General features: G+C 40.3%; 2 protein-coding genes across 11 annotated transcripts in view; one reads left to right on the forward strand and one right to left on the reverse strand.

The window, feature by feature from the left end:
• The window catches only part of ninj2 (ninjurin 2), a 30,924-nt gene extending 29,857 nt beyond the window's left edge, over window positions 1–1,067 (reverse strand). For both annotated transcript variants that reach the window (XM_067391611.1, XM_067391610.1), the window contains exon 1: window positions 932–1,067. The gene's annotated coding sequence lies outside the window, so the exon portion shown is untranslated. The remainder of the gene's footprint in view (window positions 1–931) is intronic.
• The window catches only part of wnk1b (WNK lysine deficient protein kinase 1b), an 85,334-nt gene continuing 70,178 nt past the window's right edge, over window positions 1,007–16,162 (forward strand). For 5 of the 9 annotated variants that reach the window (XM_067391601.1, XM_067391607.1, XM_067391604.1 and 2 more), the window contains exons 1-2: window positions 1,013–1,594; window positions 2,427–3,631. In XM_067391601.1, the coding sequence (XP_067247702.1) occupies window positions 2,894–3,631 (738 nt within the window). In that variant the 5' untranslated portion in view covers window positions 1,013–1,594; window positions 2,427–2,893. Of the gene's footprint in view, window positions 1,595–2,426; window positions 3,632–16,162 lie in introns of all 9 variants that reach the window. The other 4 variants (XM_067391605.1, XM_067391606.1, XM_067391608.1 and 1 more) reach the window with 2 other exon arrangements.

Raw genomic sequence — 16,162 nt, forward strand, 5'->3', positions numbered from 1 at the left:
CGAGCTTTTAAAGCTCCGCCCTCTTCTGAAAAGCAGCAGCTCAAATGCATTTAAAGGGACACACACAAAAAACGGCGTGTCTTTGCTCACACCCAAATAGGGCAGAATTGTCATGCTATAATAAATGATCTGTGGGGTATTTTGAGCTGAAACTTCACAGATACATTCTGGGGACACCAGAGAATTATATTACATCTTGCAAAAGGGGCATTATAGGTCCCCTTTAAACATAAAACTGAATGTGTGATATTTTGCAAAATATATAAATATAACACAAACTGAGGAGATGCTTATGTGCATGCAATATGCATAATTTAATTGTAGCAACATAACTACAGAAACGTTACTTACCATATGCTTCCTTATTTTGTTTTTTTAAGCATTGAGCACTTACAGTAAATATGTTATTTTGGTCTTTGCTTTTATTTTTGACACTTCACTTTCTAATATATTTTAAAAGATCTGCATGCACTGTTAACAGTTTCATTTATTTAACATCCATCATCTGTGATAAATTAGAAAGAAAACCTTTCATTTTTGCTGCATGGAACTTGCTGGAATTTAAAAACTCTCTTCATTTATACAGTAAAGTCACATGTGCCAGAAGTTTAAGTTCAATAGTCTGATTACTCAGGGATCCACCTTTAATTAGTAGCATAGCAGGAGAGACAGAATTCCTTGCCAGGGCAAGTGAGATATATTGGCATCTGTGCTGTGGTCCAACTTGAAGCAAGCTCTTAATAAGCACTTAGATAAGAGAGTGTGCAACTGACATGCATTACAGAGCAGAATGTTAGATCAGGATGTACTGACATTGAGAATTTTGGGACAAAATAAGAGTTAGCTTAACAAACAATGGTGCACTTGAGGAAAATAGCATTAATTTTTATCTGCTATTGTACTGAATTGCACTGCAATTTCCCATACTCACTCAGAGAGGAAACAGCGACCTCTCCAGGCCTTTCTAAGACACTGTCGGCTGGCGTTTCTGCTGTCAGTATTCAGTGGGAGGGTAGACAGCAGCAGCCTCGGAGCTAAAACCAACGTGACAGACTGGAGTCCTAATAACACCACCCGAACCAAGAGCAGCAGTTACAGAGAACCCCTAATACTGCATATGGAGACTACCAGTTGTCATTTGTCGACTGCTGCATAAGGATAGCGATTCAACCGGCTCGACAGCAGCGAACGCAAGCCGCAGTGGATGTTGTTGCATTGTTCACGTGAAAGGAAGAAAATCGGTGGTTTGCAGCGGATCCGCGTGCAGTCTACCGGAACCGGACTCTGTTTGTGATTTGTCATCATGTTTTATCACGGGATACATCGTTACGCTGGATACCGATTTCATTAGAATCAATTGCATCGCGTTGGATTCAACAGCCCAGTGTTGAACTTGGCCTGTAGAGCAAACAGCACGGTGAACGCGTAGCTGTGCCTAAATCTATGGAATTTATATTTTCTGGCCATTCGGTTTCATAGCCTTTTTGTCTTTATTATAACTATTTGGCTATCACTGCTCTTAAATTATTCGCTCGGCCAACTGCAGCTGTTGCTTTGTCTACATCAGAGGGGAATGGATATGACGATACGAAAGGTAATCGCTGGCCAGCCTCCTATTTTTTCATTGCAGCAGAAATTTTATATACCTGGTTATAAACCTAAGCTTGTGTATTATGAACTGACAGTATTAAAAACCCATTGTATATTATAGGCTGTTGTGTTATCGTATTTTATGCTCGTTTCCTGTTCGATAAACGCTATTAAACGCGCGGCATTATTTTAAGAGCGAGCTCGAGACCTGAAGAACCAACGGTCGCCGTTACTTGACAACTTTTAAAAGCCGCATTTTAAACAACTTTTACATCATTTACATGAACCACAAATGTTAAATACGCCTTAACTGGTTTGAATTTTGTGCTTGTCTTTGCTGGAGAATTACAAAAATCCCCCAAATCTCAGCTGGCCACCCAACGTAACCAGGGCGACCCGTCTCGAGACCCCCGCGTGCGCAGTAGACGTGTAAATCTACCGTCACATGGTTTTGTTTTGTTGATATTTTGAGTCCCAACATTTTATTTTTTATTCTTTTTATACGATTGAAACTAAAACCTGTCTGATTCGGTATCGAGAATAAGGCCGAGTTAGCAAGAAACACCAAGACCGAAAAAATAATCTGCGTCCAATAAGTAGTTTACGTTTGCATTTAATGTCATATTTTGTATCTTATACGTAAAGTTTAGTAAAAAGGTGTCTAATATTTATTATTTCTAAGTTTATTTGTTCATTTAAATTATCATTTGATTTATGTGTCAGTCTTCAATGATGCTATAATTATAATATTAAAATGCGTATTAGATTGGACAATAGCTTTTAAACTAGTAAAACAAATGTTGATGTTTAATTTGTTCTTTGTATGTCTCTTGCAGTAAATCTGGACCTGGTTTTTGGTTTTGAAGCCAGGTTTCCTGCAATTTGAAGGTCTGAAGAACATCAAGGCTCTTGCCCTTTTCCCTCTTGCGGTCCCTTATGCTCAATGACGGCTGTCTCTGGGTCACTGCAGGATGGATGAAGTTGATTTGACAGTTTTTGTCTGTCACCATCAGTGCTTGCCTCTCAGTGACTGTGTCTTGTTCTTTTACGTTTATAAAAGAACACCTCCTCTCTTGGGCTCTGGCCCCTTACACTGTAAGAGTAACTGTTAGTAAGGAATACCCCACGGAGGGGGACTTCCTGCAAACTCTGTGGTTCACGTGAGATTTTTCTTTTTCTTTTTGTGCCACAGACAGTCAAAGCAGGAACAGGAAATTTTTGCAAAAGGTCAAGGTTTACATTTGAGTTTTTTCATAATAATTTATTTATACATTTAAGAATTCTTTTTTTTTTTCCTGGAGAGATGTCTTCAGAAAATCCTAACAAGGTGGTGACCTTCTTGGCCCCTCCACCTCCAAAAAATGTGAACGGCTCCGGTTCAGACTCACTGGTGGGTGAGAAGCTAGACACGGAGGTCAGAAAGCGACGCCACACCATGGATAAAGATCTGAAGACGGCCGAGCACAGATTTTTTAGGCGTAGCGTCATCTGTGACTCCAATGCCACAGCCCTCGACTTGCCCAGCAAAGCCTGCATCCTCACCTCGCCTCCAGACTGTGAGCAGTTTGTCGTGCCTGTGGTGCTGGGTTTGGCCCCTGATGTAAACATTGACACCCAATCGGGTGTTTCGGGCGTAGTTGTGGAAGAACATGCAGAGGACGGAAGAGGCGCTGGGGTTGATGGGATTGTGGAGGTACAGAGCCCATCTGTGCAGGATGTGGGTGCGAGGCAGGCCGAGGCCCTTGGGACGGTGGAGATAGAGCCCAGCGACGTGGGCGACAAGGAGCAGGAGAGCGGAGTAGCAGACAGACGTGAGGAGGAGGAGAAAGGGGTGGCGAAGGCCCGTGCTGAAGCAGAGCAGAGGGAGGCTGAGAAAAAGGTTCAGGATGACATCGAAGAAGTGGAGACCAAAGCTGTGGGAACCTCACCCGATGGCCGTTTCCTCAAATTTGATATCGAGATTGGACGTGGCTCGTTCAAAACTGTCTACAAGGGCTTGGACACGGAGACAACGGTGGAGGTTGCGTGGTGTGAACTTCAGGTAAGAAACTATCCGCCTGTGTTCAGCCTTCATGTTGTTTGATGTGAACTTTATTTATTTTCTTTTGTGGTTGGCCAAAGGCTTAAAAGTGCTTTTGTGAAAGATCACTCAAGAGTGAAAGATCAATTTAAAAATTAGTGCCAAACTTACAACAGGAAATCATGTTGGTGTAACTTGTTTGTGCAGTTTTGTGGTCATGGTTCTTATGGTGCCCTTACAGGATGTGGGTGAAGGGAAAACTTTGGTGAAGTTGCAGGTTAGGCCCAAAACATACTGTATCCTATGACGCGTGATCTTTTTGTACATGCTTAATGAATGTTCTTAGTTCTGTTGTGATTCAGATAGACATGTTAACCAACTGGCTCAGCAAAGTTCTCTTCAAACTCCATCATGACAGTAGTTGACTTGAAATGAAAAAAGAACAATTCTTTTTTTAATACTATTTGAAGTCCTGTAGTCCCTTGAAGGAGTGCTGAGAATGCAAAGCATGCTTGTGTTGCATTATGAATTCCTTTCATGATAAAAGTCAAGCTTAGGAATGCAGAAGTGTTTGCATTCACATTTTTTTCTTGAATGTAGATGTAGACTTGATTTCTTGTTATTTATTATTGCATTCCAAAATGTGTCGAACTGCAAATTTATAATGAATTGCATTTTCAGCACTGCCACCAGGGGCACTATAGAATTTACGCAGTGAATTTACGCACTCAGTATCTACTCAATATTTAAAGGCCCCCTATATAATATAATATAATATAATATTAACAGAACTATAATATTAATATTAACAAAAATCGTGTGTTGATATAGGTGAATTAACGAGTTCTTCAATAAAAACAATTGTTATAATTAGGGATGTCCCTATCAAGTTTTTTGTGTGCCCGATCCGAGTAATGAGTATCTGTTGATACCGAGTCCCATTCCGGTACCTTAAAGTTATTAAAAATCAATCCAGTGAATACAGGGACGTGCAGAGAGTTTCTCAGGTGAAACTCTTCCAATATAACAATTACTAAAGAAACTGTAGAATTGAATAAACACATTGGTAGATGTAAACATGTTACATTGTAAACAGACTGTGTGGTCACAATTAGGAATATGAGACTACTGATATAAACTTCTTGTATTTTATATGTGCAATAAGCAGAATAATTGCAATAAAAAGAAAAAAAGTGAAGCTCGTGGTGTCAGAATGCCAGTCTCGGTAGGTAAAATAAACAGTAAATAAATTGCTTTGGAGTGATTCGTTACAAAAGTGCGCAAACATGCTAATTACAAAAGCTTGAACGTGTGTGTGTGATGCGCTAGAACAGACGTCTCGCGCATCATGTACGCACATTTGAACGACTTATTTTCCTTCTAATGGCAGCTGCAACATCCATTTGAAGCGGCATACTGCCACATACTGCATGATACCTGCACGAAATAAAGGATCAGGCTTAAGATGGCCGATACCGATCAGTTAAAAAATGCTTAATCGGCCCTGATACTGATCCTTGAGATTGGCACGGGACATCCCTAGTTATAATATTAATTCAAACATTTTTATTAATTATATTAATAATTATATAATAATAATTGTAAGCCACAGTGGTAGCATCTTTTTTTTTTTATAGACTACTGTCATGGCGGAGCAAGTTAGCTAATGACAATCTGATTTAATGGCATAGACACCTTGAACATCGAGATTTGTTACTTCCAAACGCTAGGTCTTAAATTAAGTATGTTCAACCAGTCAGGATGTTGGTCAAACACTCACATCTGTGTTCAAATCTACTTATTTGCATTGATTAGCCTGTTACTCTCTTGACAGAGCTATTTTAGTGTCAAACCAGAGTTGAGTTACATTAGGCCAGAGTTGCTTTTTTTTAATAACACCTTGACATCTAAATATGACACATTAGGTCTTTGAAACTCAGTTGGATCTCATTACATATAAGCTCGAGTGTTTCCTCTGAATATCACAAGACCTTCTCTGTTTGTCCTGATATCTGGTTTCTACTCAGTATGGACCTTTCGTGGAGCAAGTATAATGGCAATGAGATAAAGATGGATTGTTGTTAGTTGCCTGGTGAAGATCCTTCCGCACAAACTGAACAGTTATACACACCGGTCAGACTGATATTTTAGGCTGTATTAGTACTAATTCTAATTCCTAAGTGCTCAGATTTAAACTGTTATATGTCAAAGCATATACAGATGAAAGTGTGCAAAATATGCTGTGCGGTGGGGTGGAAGACTGTGGAACGTAAGATCGGATGGTTCCAGTGACGTCATGTCAGCACTGCCGGGATGAGGGGACTGAACCGATGTGCTTTGGTGAAAGCAAAGTAGCATTATGAGGTGTGGACACTTGCTAAAAGGGGGGATGTGCACTGTGTTTATAGATGGATCAAGGCCTTTAGAGCAACTCTAAGTAATTTAAGGGTCAGAGGGCTTGCAGGAGCAGAGGTCTGGCCACTGGAAACCACCAGGTTGCTTTGACAAAAGAAGGGCGAAGGAAAACAAGCAAGGAGAAGAGGGGGTGAGCAATGCAAGGACATCAGGGAGGGTTGCTTTGTGTCCGCCCCCGCTCTTTCTTTTGCTTTCTCTCCTTCATTTTCAGGACGATTTTGTAGTTGTAAAGTATTTTAAGTCTTACTGGACATCAGTAAAAGAGACTTTTCCAGGATGTATAATAGGAAAGAAGATTATCTCGTCAGGTTTGTTAATGGGCCATCTAAACTGCATTCCCTCCCAAAGCTGATTCATTTGCAGAGCAATTTTTTTTTCCTCCCATTTGGGATCACTTGGGAATCAGTTTCTTTCCATGGATTGACTCAAACGTTTCCTCCAATTTGTCTGAAGTTCTAATATTCTCCAGTTCTTCCATTAAGATTCAATTATTACATATTTAGTTGTAATTTAGTTACACTATTGTGGTATCAGTTGTTTGAATAGTGGCTTTGGTTACCCAGCATGCATCAGTAAATCCCTATCACTCTGAATATTTTTATTGGATTAAAAATGGGATGATGTGTTTCTCTTGTCCTCATAGGCTTGGTATGTGTGTTGAATCATAGATGAGCTAGTAGGATGACAAAGACTGACATCCCCCAATTCATTCTTCATGGATTCAGTGAGATGTAAGCAAGGGCTTTTTAATGGGAGCAGAGGCATCCCTTTACAATTTTGTTTTTCTATTCAGCTGAATTATAATAGTAAAGACATGAAAGGGCGAGCAAGAGCTAAATGTGCTGTGGAGAATTCAGTCGTTCACCAACCCCCCCCCCCCCCATCATTTGCATTTATCTCTCTGCCAAATGTTTTCCCAAAATGTCACATGTTAACAGAGTGGAACAAAGCAGGATGCAGTTATTGCATTTAGATTTGATGTTAATCTATACTTAAGAAGCACCATGTAGTATTACTCATGCTTATTTAACAAACCCCTGACCCTCAGTATTAAACATTGGTGTATAAGTGTCATGCACAGTTTGTGCTGCAAACATCAAATTGCTCAAATACCTCAAATTGTATGCCTGTTGAAGAAAGGTGTGGTGTTATCGAAGCGATTAGGCTTATGAATTTCATATGATTTTAAAAATCATATAGACTTCTGACTTGGGCCAGAAAGCAACCAGCCAACAACCCAGCCATTTACACAGAAAGTACCACTCACATTTTTAGGGGTTCAAGCACGTAGGACTGAAACCCTATTTGTAATTGTTCAAATTTCCAAGGAGCAGCATTCTCCCCTAAAAATGATCAGGCAGACCAAACCGTAAGTCGTAGAGACTTTAAACTTTGAGTTCTGGTAGTATCTACACTGTCTACAACATCAGCAAAGCTCACCCTGATCGGCCTGACAGGGGCGTTACAGGGGTCAAAAGTATGAAATGGCTCATAACTCCTAAACTGTTAGGTGTAGGCTAAAGTTTCTTATATCATTGAAATCCTTGGGTCTTCGTTTGCTCGTGGTGAAATTTTTGGCTATTTTGGACTTTTTGAAAAATCTACTTTTGTGAACTAGTCCTAGGTTTTTGACCTGATCGGAACCAAACCAGTGCAGCAAGATTCTCTGGAGTCTGATTGTTAACAGTTATCAAAGAAAGTCGAATTTCCGATTCACGGTCCCTAAGGGCCGCCAAAATGTTTGAAGTGGGAGGAGCCACTTTTACTAAAATGGCTATAATTCATGAACGGAATGAGACAGAATTTTCACCAAACTTAGCACACCTTTGTAAGAGCTCATTCTGTGGTCATGTGAAAAAGGACATGGCAACTGGCCACTTGGTGATGATAAAGGGGGGGAAAAATGGAAAATCATTATAACTACTTCACCGTTAGTCCGATCGACTTGAAATTTGTTATGCAGTGTCTTCATCCGACAATTACTGTCTATGAGGTCATTGACGCATCTCAAAAAACATGTCCGCCATCGGCCATTTAAGTTTGAAGCAGCTATCAGACAAGGTTAACGGAGGCCGATCAGAACAAAACTCGCTGGGCCTGTTTGACTCAAGGCCCTAGAGGTCTGTGATAATATCGAAAGAAGTCAGCCACAAGAAAGGATTGTGTATCACGTGATTTTTTTTTCACGCACATCCACGACATTCATACCAGACATTCGTACTAGAACTCCTCATTCTGAGCAACTTTGCCTTTAGGACCGCCTCTGTCCATTGAACTGTTCATTAAATATTAGAGATTATTTCAGAAGCCAACTTTGGTGAACTAGTCGTAGGCTTTTGGCTCAACCTCAATAACTGCTTAAAAACCATATATTTCTTATGGAAAATTGTCTGTATTGACTGTAGGGCTGGGAGATATATCGAATGCTTTTGTCACGCGCATTTCGTCAGTAAAGCCGGTTCCCTGATTGCCGTTAAATCACCATCACCTGCTTTCAAATGGAGCGGCATTTAATAGACAGAGCCGTAGAACACTTACAAGCCATGCAATATCGCGTTCATATCGCAGATGAATCGCCGTCGTATTGAACGCGATATTGCGTGGCTTGTCAGTGATCTACGGCTCTGTCTATTAAATGCCGCTCCATTTGAAGGCAGGTGATGGCGATTTATCGTTAATCAGGGAACCAGCTTTACTGACGAAATGCACGTGACAAAAACATTCGATATATCGCCCAGCCCTAATTGACTGTAACTGGTCTTTCCATCTATGATTAAGATGGTTACATGCTTGCTAAATAAAACATAATACCTTTTTACGCATGTGCTTGAAGGCCTTAAAGCACTTGAACCCCGATAATTGCTGCTCGCAGCTATATTGTTCTTTTTGTTTCTTGTTCAATCATCTTCACTTTAGCATTCTGAATCCCAGTTTTTTTTGGTGAAGATTTGTGGTTCTAATATGATTTTAGTACCCTAATGGTGTGTAAGCTGGTTTGCATGCACTTCTCCACACATCACACACTCCTTTCTTCATGAGCTTTTCCAGCAGATGTGAGAAATGGAAACCACTTGCAATTAGTTGTATAAACATATGCTCACACAAGGTCCTATGTCCATATGCTGACTCCCTTCACAAATGTATACTTTGATCCAGATGCAAGTTGTTGACTATGCTTTTGACCCTAAACTATTTAAAACCGTACGGCTGTCGTGCCATCAGCCTTATCGGCATATGCTAACTGTGAGATATCACAGTGCAGGAATTTGTGCGGGAGGTGTCTTAACGCTGAGTCGGTTAAAAGAGACATGCCCCAGAGAGAGTGTCGTCATCTGTGAATAATGCAGAGGATGTGAGGGGAACAGTTGAGGAAGAAATCCAATCCCATGGAACCTAGCCATAGCCGTTTCCCTTTTCATTGTTGAAATCCATTTTTTTTTTTTTTCGAAGAAGTGAGAAAGACAAAGACAGGAGCTGCGCTTCCTTCATTTGCAAGCGCTAATCTCCTTCCTCATTTACAGTACTGACCATAACTGTGTTTATCCATTGTGTGTCTTACATGGGCTGGAAGGGAAAAAAAGATGTCATCATAAGTGGAAATATACTGAGGGCTTTGCCATTGTGAGATGCTATCTGATTGGCATTGGGTTTCGCTTGTGCTGTGTTTTATCTCAACTTAATGTGAATCTGTCTTCTTTTTTTTCCCAAGATTTTTTTTTTAGCCTTGATAGTTGCACAATGACAGAAAAGTGTATGCAAAGCAGAAAATATGTGCATATAACACATACTCTGACAGATCTTTCCTTTAAGAGGCTGTCTTTCGTCGCAGTTTCACTTCTCACTATTCATGATACATCTATTTCCCCTAATGAGTCTCTGTCAGTTCCCCTCACATCCTCCATGTCATAACTTGACACTGGGTCCATATTTAAAACTTTTGTAGCATTTTTTTTCTTTTTACACTTATAATGTTAGTCTAAGTTTCTCGCACCAAAATGAGCATTCTTGTTAAATAAATAATGATTAGATGTTAATGATTGTGACATCAGTACCACTGCATTTAAACTGTTTTTGCTGCTTTGTTTCAGCAAATGGTTATTTAAAAGTTAGCATATGCCTAACATGGTACTTTGAACTCTTTAAAGCACAGGTCCACTGTAAATACTTTGCAGGTAACATAAAGCAGGTTGTACTCCTTCCTAAAGAATGCGCAGTTCCATACAGCTGCTGGTCCGTCTACGGAGTTTTTGTTTCCTGCTGAGGCTTGTTGGAACCCACTCCTGTGCTCATCTCCTCTTTGAGATCCTGATCTATAGCATGTGATAAGGAACACTGTAATTCAAGTGTCAAGACTCTAGCTTATGAGGAAAATCAGGTTTGATCTCTTGCAGTCTTTCTTTATCATCACAGTCTCTAAGCCTAAGGTAGCATAAGTATGTTAAAGGTCACAATGGGAGGGCAGTAAATTCCTCACGTTTCACTGCTCACCTTGTTCTAACTGCCCCTCATTTTATTCAATAAGTCTTTTAAGATGCTGTTTATACACACACACACACAGTGCTATTACCGTTAAGTCTCTCCCTCTATTACCTTCACCCTACTGACCCCAATTGTTCTCATTTGTTGTTAGTTGTGCTTCATCAGTTAGTGCAGACATTTCTAATAGGGGTGCTAATCAATTAACTTTTAATCAAATTAAGTACATGATATACTGATTATTAATTAAATACATTGCAAATATTGATTCTGACTTTTCCATAGACTCATAAATTTCATAAATTTATTTCACAAAAGGACCCAATGACGTAGCAGATCCTAAATTTGGAAGCATGTAAACCTTGTATCCTGTATGGCGAGCATCTTGGAGGCTGCTCTTGTAGTGGCTTTTTGCAGAGTGGGCTGGTTGGACCCACAACTCCTCCCAGATTTCAGTGGCTGTTTCGCGTTTGCATTCTCTGGATTCTTGTGGCAGGACGTCAGCTTTAAAAGAGGACAAAAAAAAACGTAAAGGAGGGGGGGCATTCGATTGAAAGCGGACTCTCTCTCTGGTATTGTCTGCCTCACCCAACTAAAAACCAAGCTGAAAGCTCAGAATACCAATCTGGATGCAAGATTTTTTGGCTTTCAAAGAGCTGGTGAATGAAAAATCCTAAAGACCATTTAGCAAAGTGTTAAATGCAAATACGTGATATTGAGCTTGCCTAGCTCAAAGCATTTGCATTCCCATATTTTAAGTACATTTTGGGCCAAGTCTAGTTTTCGACTTCTTTCTCGTTAATTAAAAGCTCAGACTTATTTAGTGAACAGCCTGATTTTCATGTGCAGATCATATCAAATTTTGACTGTAAAACTAGAGCAAGCCAAGATATGTGACAGCCTACTGAGTTTATTCTTTCATCGGACCAATATGAGTGCATAACATGCTAATTTAACTGAGAAAGTCTGGAATTTACAGAAACGGCTTTTTCCCCCATTGTCTTCCAAATCTCAGTACAGGTATGTGATCGCATTCCACTCAATCCCAAGGAATTTGTCTTGTTTAATTGGAGCTGCAGCAGGCTGTTTCTGCTAAATGTCAGGGATATATTAGTGCTGTCACACCTATGTAAATGCAGTGCTAGAGGTGTAGCCTGAGCTGTATCAATGAGAGCTGGTGTTTATTGGGCTGTCAGGGTCTGTTATGTCATTCCAATGCTGTTAAACCCCATGTTGTGGGTACAAAAGTAGGATGTCCTCTCTTGCCAGAGTTTGACTTATTTTAGGATGCTGAAACAAGCTTAGCTCATCCTGTGCAGTAGTACACATCATTTTGGAAACTTCTCTGTGGCCCTAAACCAGGTCGCAAGAATGCTTCTCTGTGCTAAAAAAAAACAAAAAACAAAAAAAAAAAACATTAGTGTATTCGAGAATTTCAGTTTTCTTCCCCCGTTTTCAGGCTATAAATAACAACACCTCATCTGCCGCTGTCGTTCCACTCCATGGTCAGAACTGGGGCAGACAGTTTTGGGTAATGACGTGGGGCAGAGTCGGCCCGAGGGAATATTTTAGCTCTCACATGAGCTTCAGGAATGAAAACCGAGAACTGTGACTCAATCTCAGTTGTACCCAACTGTCCGTTGACGCTCTTGATTTCAGTCATGGTGACCCTGACTGTACACCTAGTCTCAAATGGCACAGCCAGTTTGTGAATTTTGCACACAGATTTTCACAATCTAAAAAGTTTTAATCTGATTGGTTAGTTTTATGCAACTTCCGGGAGTTAGGACTTAAGTTATTTTAATAAAGTACCAATTTGATAATGAGCAATTTTAAGGTAGAACTAATCACTGAATTTGCCAGGTTGGTGGTATTAAATCTTTGGAAGATAGACTTTTATTTGAGGTACTTGGTAGCTAAAATTCTAGATATCCACAAGCAAAACTGTATTTTGCTTTGTTTTTGTGTACCATATGAAATTGAGAAATCTATTATCTATTGAGAAATCGATATTTGCATGAAATTCTGGTGAAATCAGTTAAGATGACTGTCACACATCTTCACGTGATTCTTTGTGGAAACAGATAGTAATTGTTGTTTAGTAAATATGGTTCTTCTGTATTTCACCTGAAATTGATAAAAAAGGGAATCCTTCCTTGTAAATCTACTTCCTACTCAGCCCCCAATGACCCTTCAACATTCCTCTCCTTCCAGCAGTTTTTCTGTCTTCTGCCTCTACTGTGTGGAATGTGACAGTCAGGTGGCTGGTTCCTGCCTTTCTGGACGTTCCCACATAACGGTGACCTGACTGTGACCCTGCATAGGTTAGTGGGGTTAAAAGAGAGACAAGCACCAGTGGCCGTCCGTCTGATTTAATTTATATTGCACACCAAACCACATATGTACATAATTTTTCTCCTTTTGGTTTAATTCTGAGTATAAATGTGAAGTTGATAGGATAAGCAGTCTAAAACATTTAGTGCACTTTCAGTCCACCTGCATCTTCATAAATATTGGAATATAGTGCTCTGCTCAAATGCTCACTCTGCACAGGAAGCAGTTGTGAATAGTGTAAGAAAAATCCTTCCTATTGTCTAAAATAATCTTCTAGGCTCTTGTCCATATGACATCCTCTCTGCTCTCATTGTTGACACTAAGCCTTTGGAACAGACACCAAGAGACAAAAAGAACGCAAGCTGGATAGTATAAAGAGGAATCCCTGCTCTCGTCCTTGTTGGCTCATCCTCATCGCTGCGAGTTCATCTTCCAGACAGAGCCGGTCAGAATGGCAGTGCCGTGACGCTCCACATGTGATTCCCCCGAGCTGAAGGAATGCAAGCCTGATGCCCTAATCTGGTTCGCTTTGCTCTGGGGCTTGTGATTGCAAGAACAAACTTATTCTCTCCACTTTTCAGGCTTAATGGATTTGAGACAGCCCTGATACTGCCAGATGATCAGTGAACATCCTGAACACCATAAATCTTGTTATGTCAGAGACTGAAAGCACTGTTGCCCTGTTCATTCTTGTCTGTATTTATGCTATACTACAAGTTTTACTTTAGCTGTGCTACTTTACATTTACTGTGCTACTTTGAACAACATCCAGTAATTTGGTCCTCCGCTGACAAAGTATCTTGTTTTGTTTTTTTCTTTACAGCTCTCTTGCTCTTGTCTTATGTTCTTGTTTTGCTGCTGTCTTTTCTATCTTTGCATTTGTATCATCAAAAAGGAAAAGGAAGCTTACAGCTTCCTGTGTGTAAGACATCTGATGAGGAAGCTCACTCTGTGCTGTTAATGCTTACAAACACCATGGCTTTTCCCCTAGATGGGTCAGAAATGCTTGCTTCCTTGTTCTCTTTGCTTTCTAATTTTAATGTCCGTCCTACAAATTAAATTTCACTTATCTGAAGTGTGGAGAAAAGGACTAACAGAGATTGAGTTGTTGGAGGTCACAGTGTTGCACTTGGTTCTGTTTAGACTGCACTATCCTGCTGTATTAGGAGGTGTATGAGCTACATTCTCTATTGATAGTTGTCTGAATCACACCATTATGTGTTTGCAAAACTGTGAACTCTGCTTGACACAACTGTCATTGTGCCTCAAATTGCTAATTTTAATAACGCGTCATATTACTAACATAATTTGAAGAGTGTCTTTTCAAATGCAAGTGATGTGTTGCCAGTAGCTTTACTACATTTAGCCCCTCTCCTTCAGCTATGTTGGAAAAGCTGTGACCATTGAGAGCATAAAATGTAAAACCGAGAAAACAAGTTGTTGAATGTTGAACAAGTACATCAGGGTGCTTGTACTGTGCAATGATAATTACCCCATGATTTACTCACTCTCAAGCCATTCTAAGGTATAAGACTTTCGTCTTTCAGATGAACACAATCGGAGATGCATTTAAAAATACCCTGGCTCTTCCAAGCTTTATAATGGCAGTGAATAAGTCTTTAAAAGTAAGTCATGGGATAATTTTCATTTTTGGCTTAACTAACCCTTTAAGTACGAATGCCCTACACTAGTGGTGTAGAATAGTACAGAGGTACAGTGTGAAAAATGGGATGCTAATTTAGCTAATGTTGCTGTTCTCAGTGAATTGCCCAATGAGCCAGCTTCTCAAAACTGCTTACTGTACTCCAGGTATGAAAGTGGGTCACGCCTGTCTCCACACAACTTCCTCCCCACTGTGTAGCAGACACACTGCAGACTGGTTGTGGTCAAGTCGGTGTTGGCAAAAATTGCTTTCTTCTATAAAAATTACTTGCTCAGTTTCACCAAGTTTTCTTTTTAAAAACTATAAGGACTGTATTCGTGGAATTTCAAATATTTTCATTCCCCCATTAAAGAGCCAACATTTGCTGGTTATCATAAATGGCTTTTCCCCCTTTTGAAACCATGATCTGTTAGCATGCTACCACCTGGGTTCAAAACAAATTACAGTAAGCTGTTCTTTTCTTTGTGTGGTCTACCTGCATAGTTGAGCAAATGTGCAAGTGTCTTTGTGTAAACAAAGAGAGCAATCAGCCAGAGATAAGGCTCCAACTCTTGAGTCTTTTAGCATGGCAAAACCTTCAGGTGATGCCGGAGGGCAGGATGGTATCAGAACACATAATGAGCTTTAGCGCTCCGTCCTTCTGGTTTCTGTAGACTAAGTGGTGAGTCAGTTTAATAAAACTTTGGAAGACTGATGGTTGAGATGTGGTTGAGTTGTTCTTTGGAGCCTCTTGAGAAAGTTAGACTGATAAAAGGCCTGATTCATCCAGACAACAGACAGGTGTTCGTGGGAGCTGCTTAATCCAATGACTCACCTACACCTGCCGTGTCTTGGCTTGCACTTCATGACAGGGGAGTTTGTCGCCTCTGAGTGTACGTGAATGCAGTGCAGTGTATTCCGGTCTGCTGGTCGTTTTCTGCAAGTCGAGATGAATTTAAGCTATATTACTCACTGACTCTGCTTTTTTTTCTGTTTGTCTGCTCACACTCATACACCTCCCTGATTACAGAGAGTGAAAGGCAGAGGATGAAGACACTATCAAAACCTAGTGTGTTGGCTGGAATTTGCAGGTTCAGCCCATCTAAAGCAATCATCCGAACAGCATGCTTATCTTAAGTTCTTTGAAGGAGCCATTGGTTATCAGTGTTCCCGTTCAAGGATAAAGAGGGAACTGATGTCTACCCAATGTTTTACTGTGCACCCTGTAAGATTTCATTCCATCCTTTACTCTTGCTTTGCATTTATGCAAATATCTCTGGGAAATTGAGAAAAAGCTTCTCAATACCTGACTGTTTCCCTGTAACTCTCTTTCAGCATTCCTATAAATAGCTTTCATGTGGGACAAAGGTGTCAGCAGGGCGTGATTTACATTTTGAGCGGCACTTATTTACCTCTGCTGAACCGTGCTACGCTCTGCTGAGTGCTCAGTGGTGCTTTCCCTTTACAGGGCCCTAATAAACACCCTGGGCAATGGGCGCTAACTCCGGGCAGAAATCCAATATACTCTTCTTCCTATTCACTATTACCCTTTCTCCTGCATTCTCTCCAGTCCAAAGAGCTAATCTGGGAAAATGATGTGAAGGGGTGCTATAGTCCCTGAGCAAAAACAGTCAATTTTTACAGACCGTTTTCTTTTTCAGAGAAAGTACTTTCAAGGTGGCATG

This window comes from Chanodichthys erythropterus, chromosome 8 (genome assembly GCF_024489055.1).
Source record: "Chanodichthys erythropterus isolate Z2021 chromosome 8, ASM2448905v1, whole genome shotgun sequence".
Taxonomy (NCBI): domain Eukaryota; kingdom Metazoa; phylum Chordata; class Actinopteri; order Cypriniformes; family Xenocyprididae; genus Chanodichthys; species Chanodichthys erythropterus.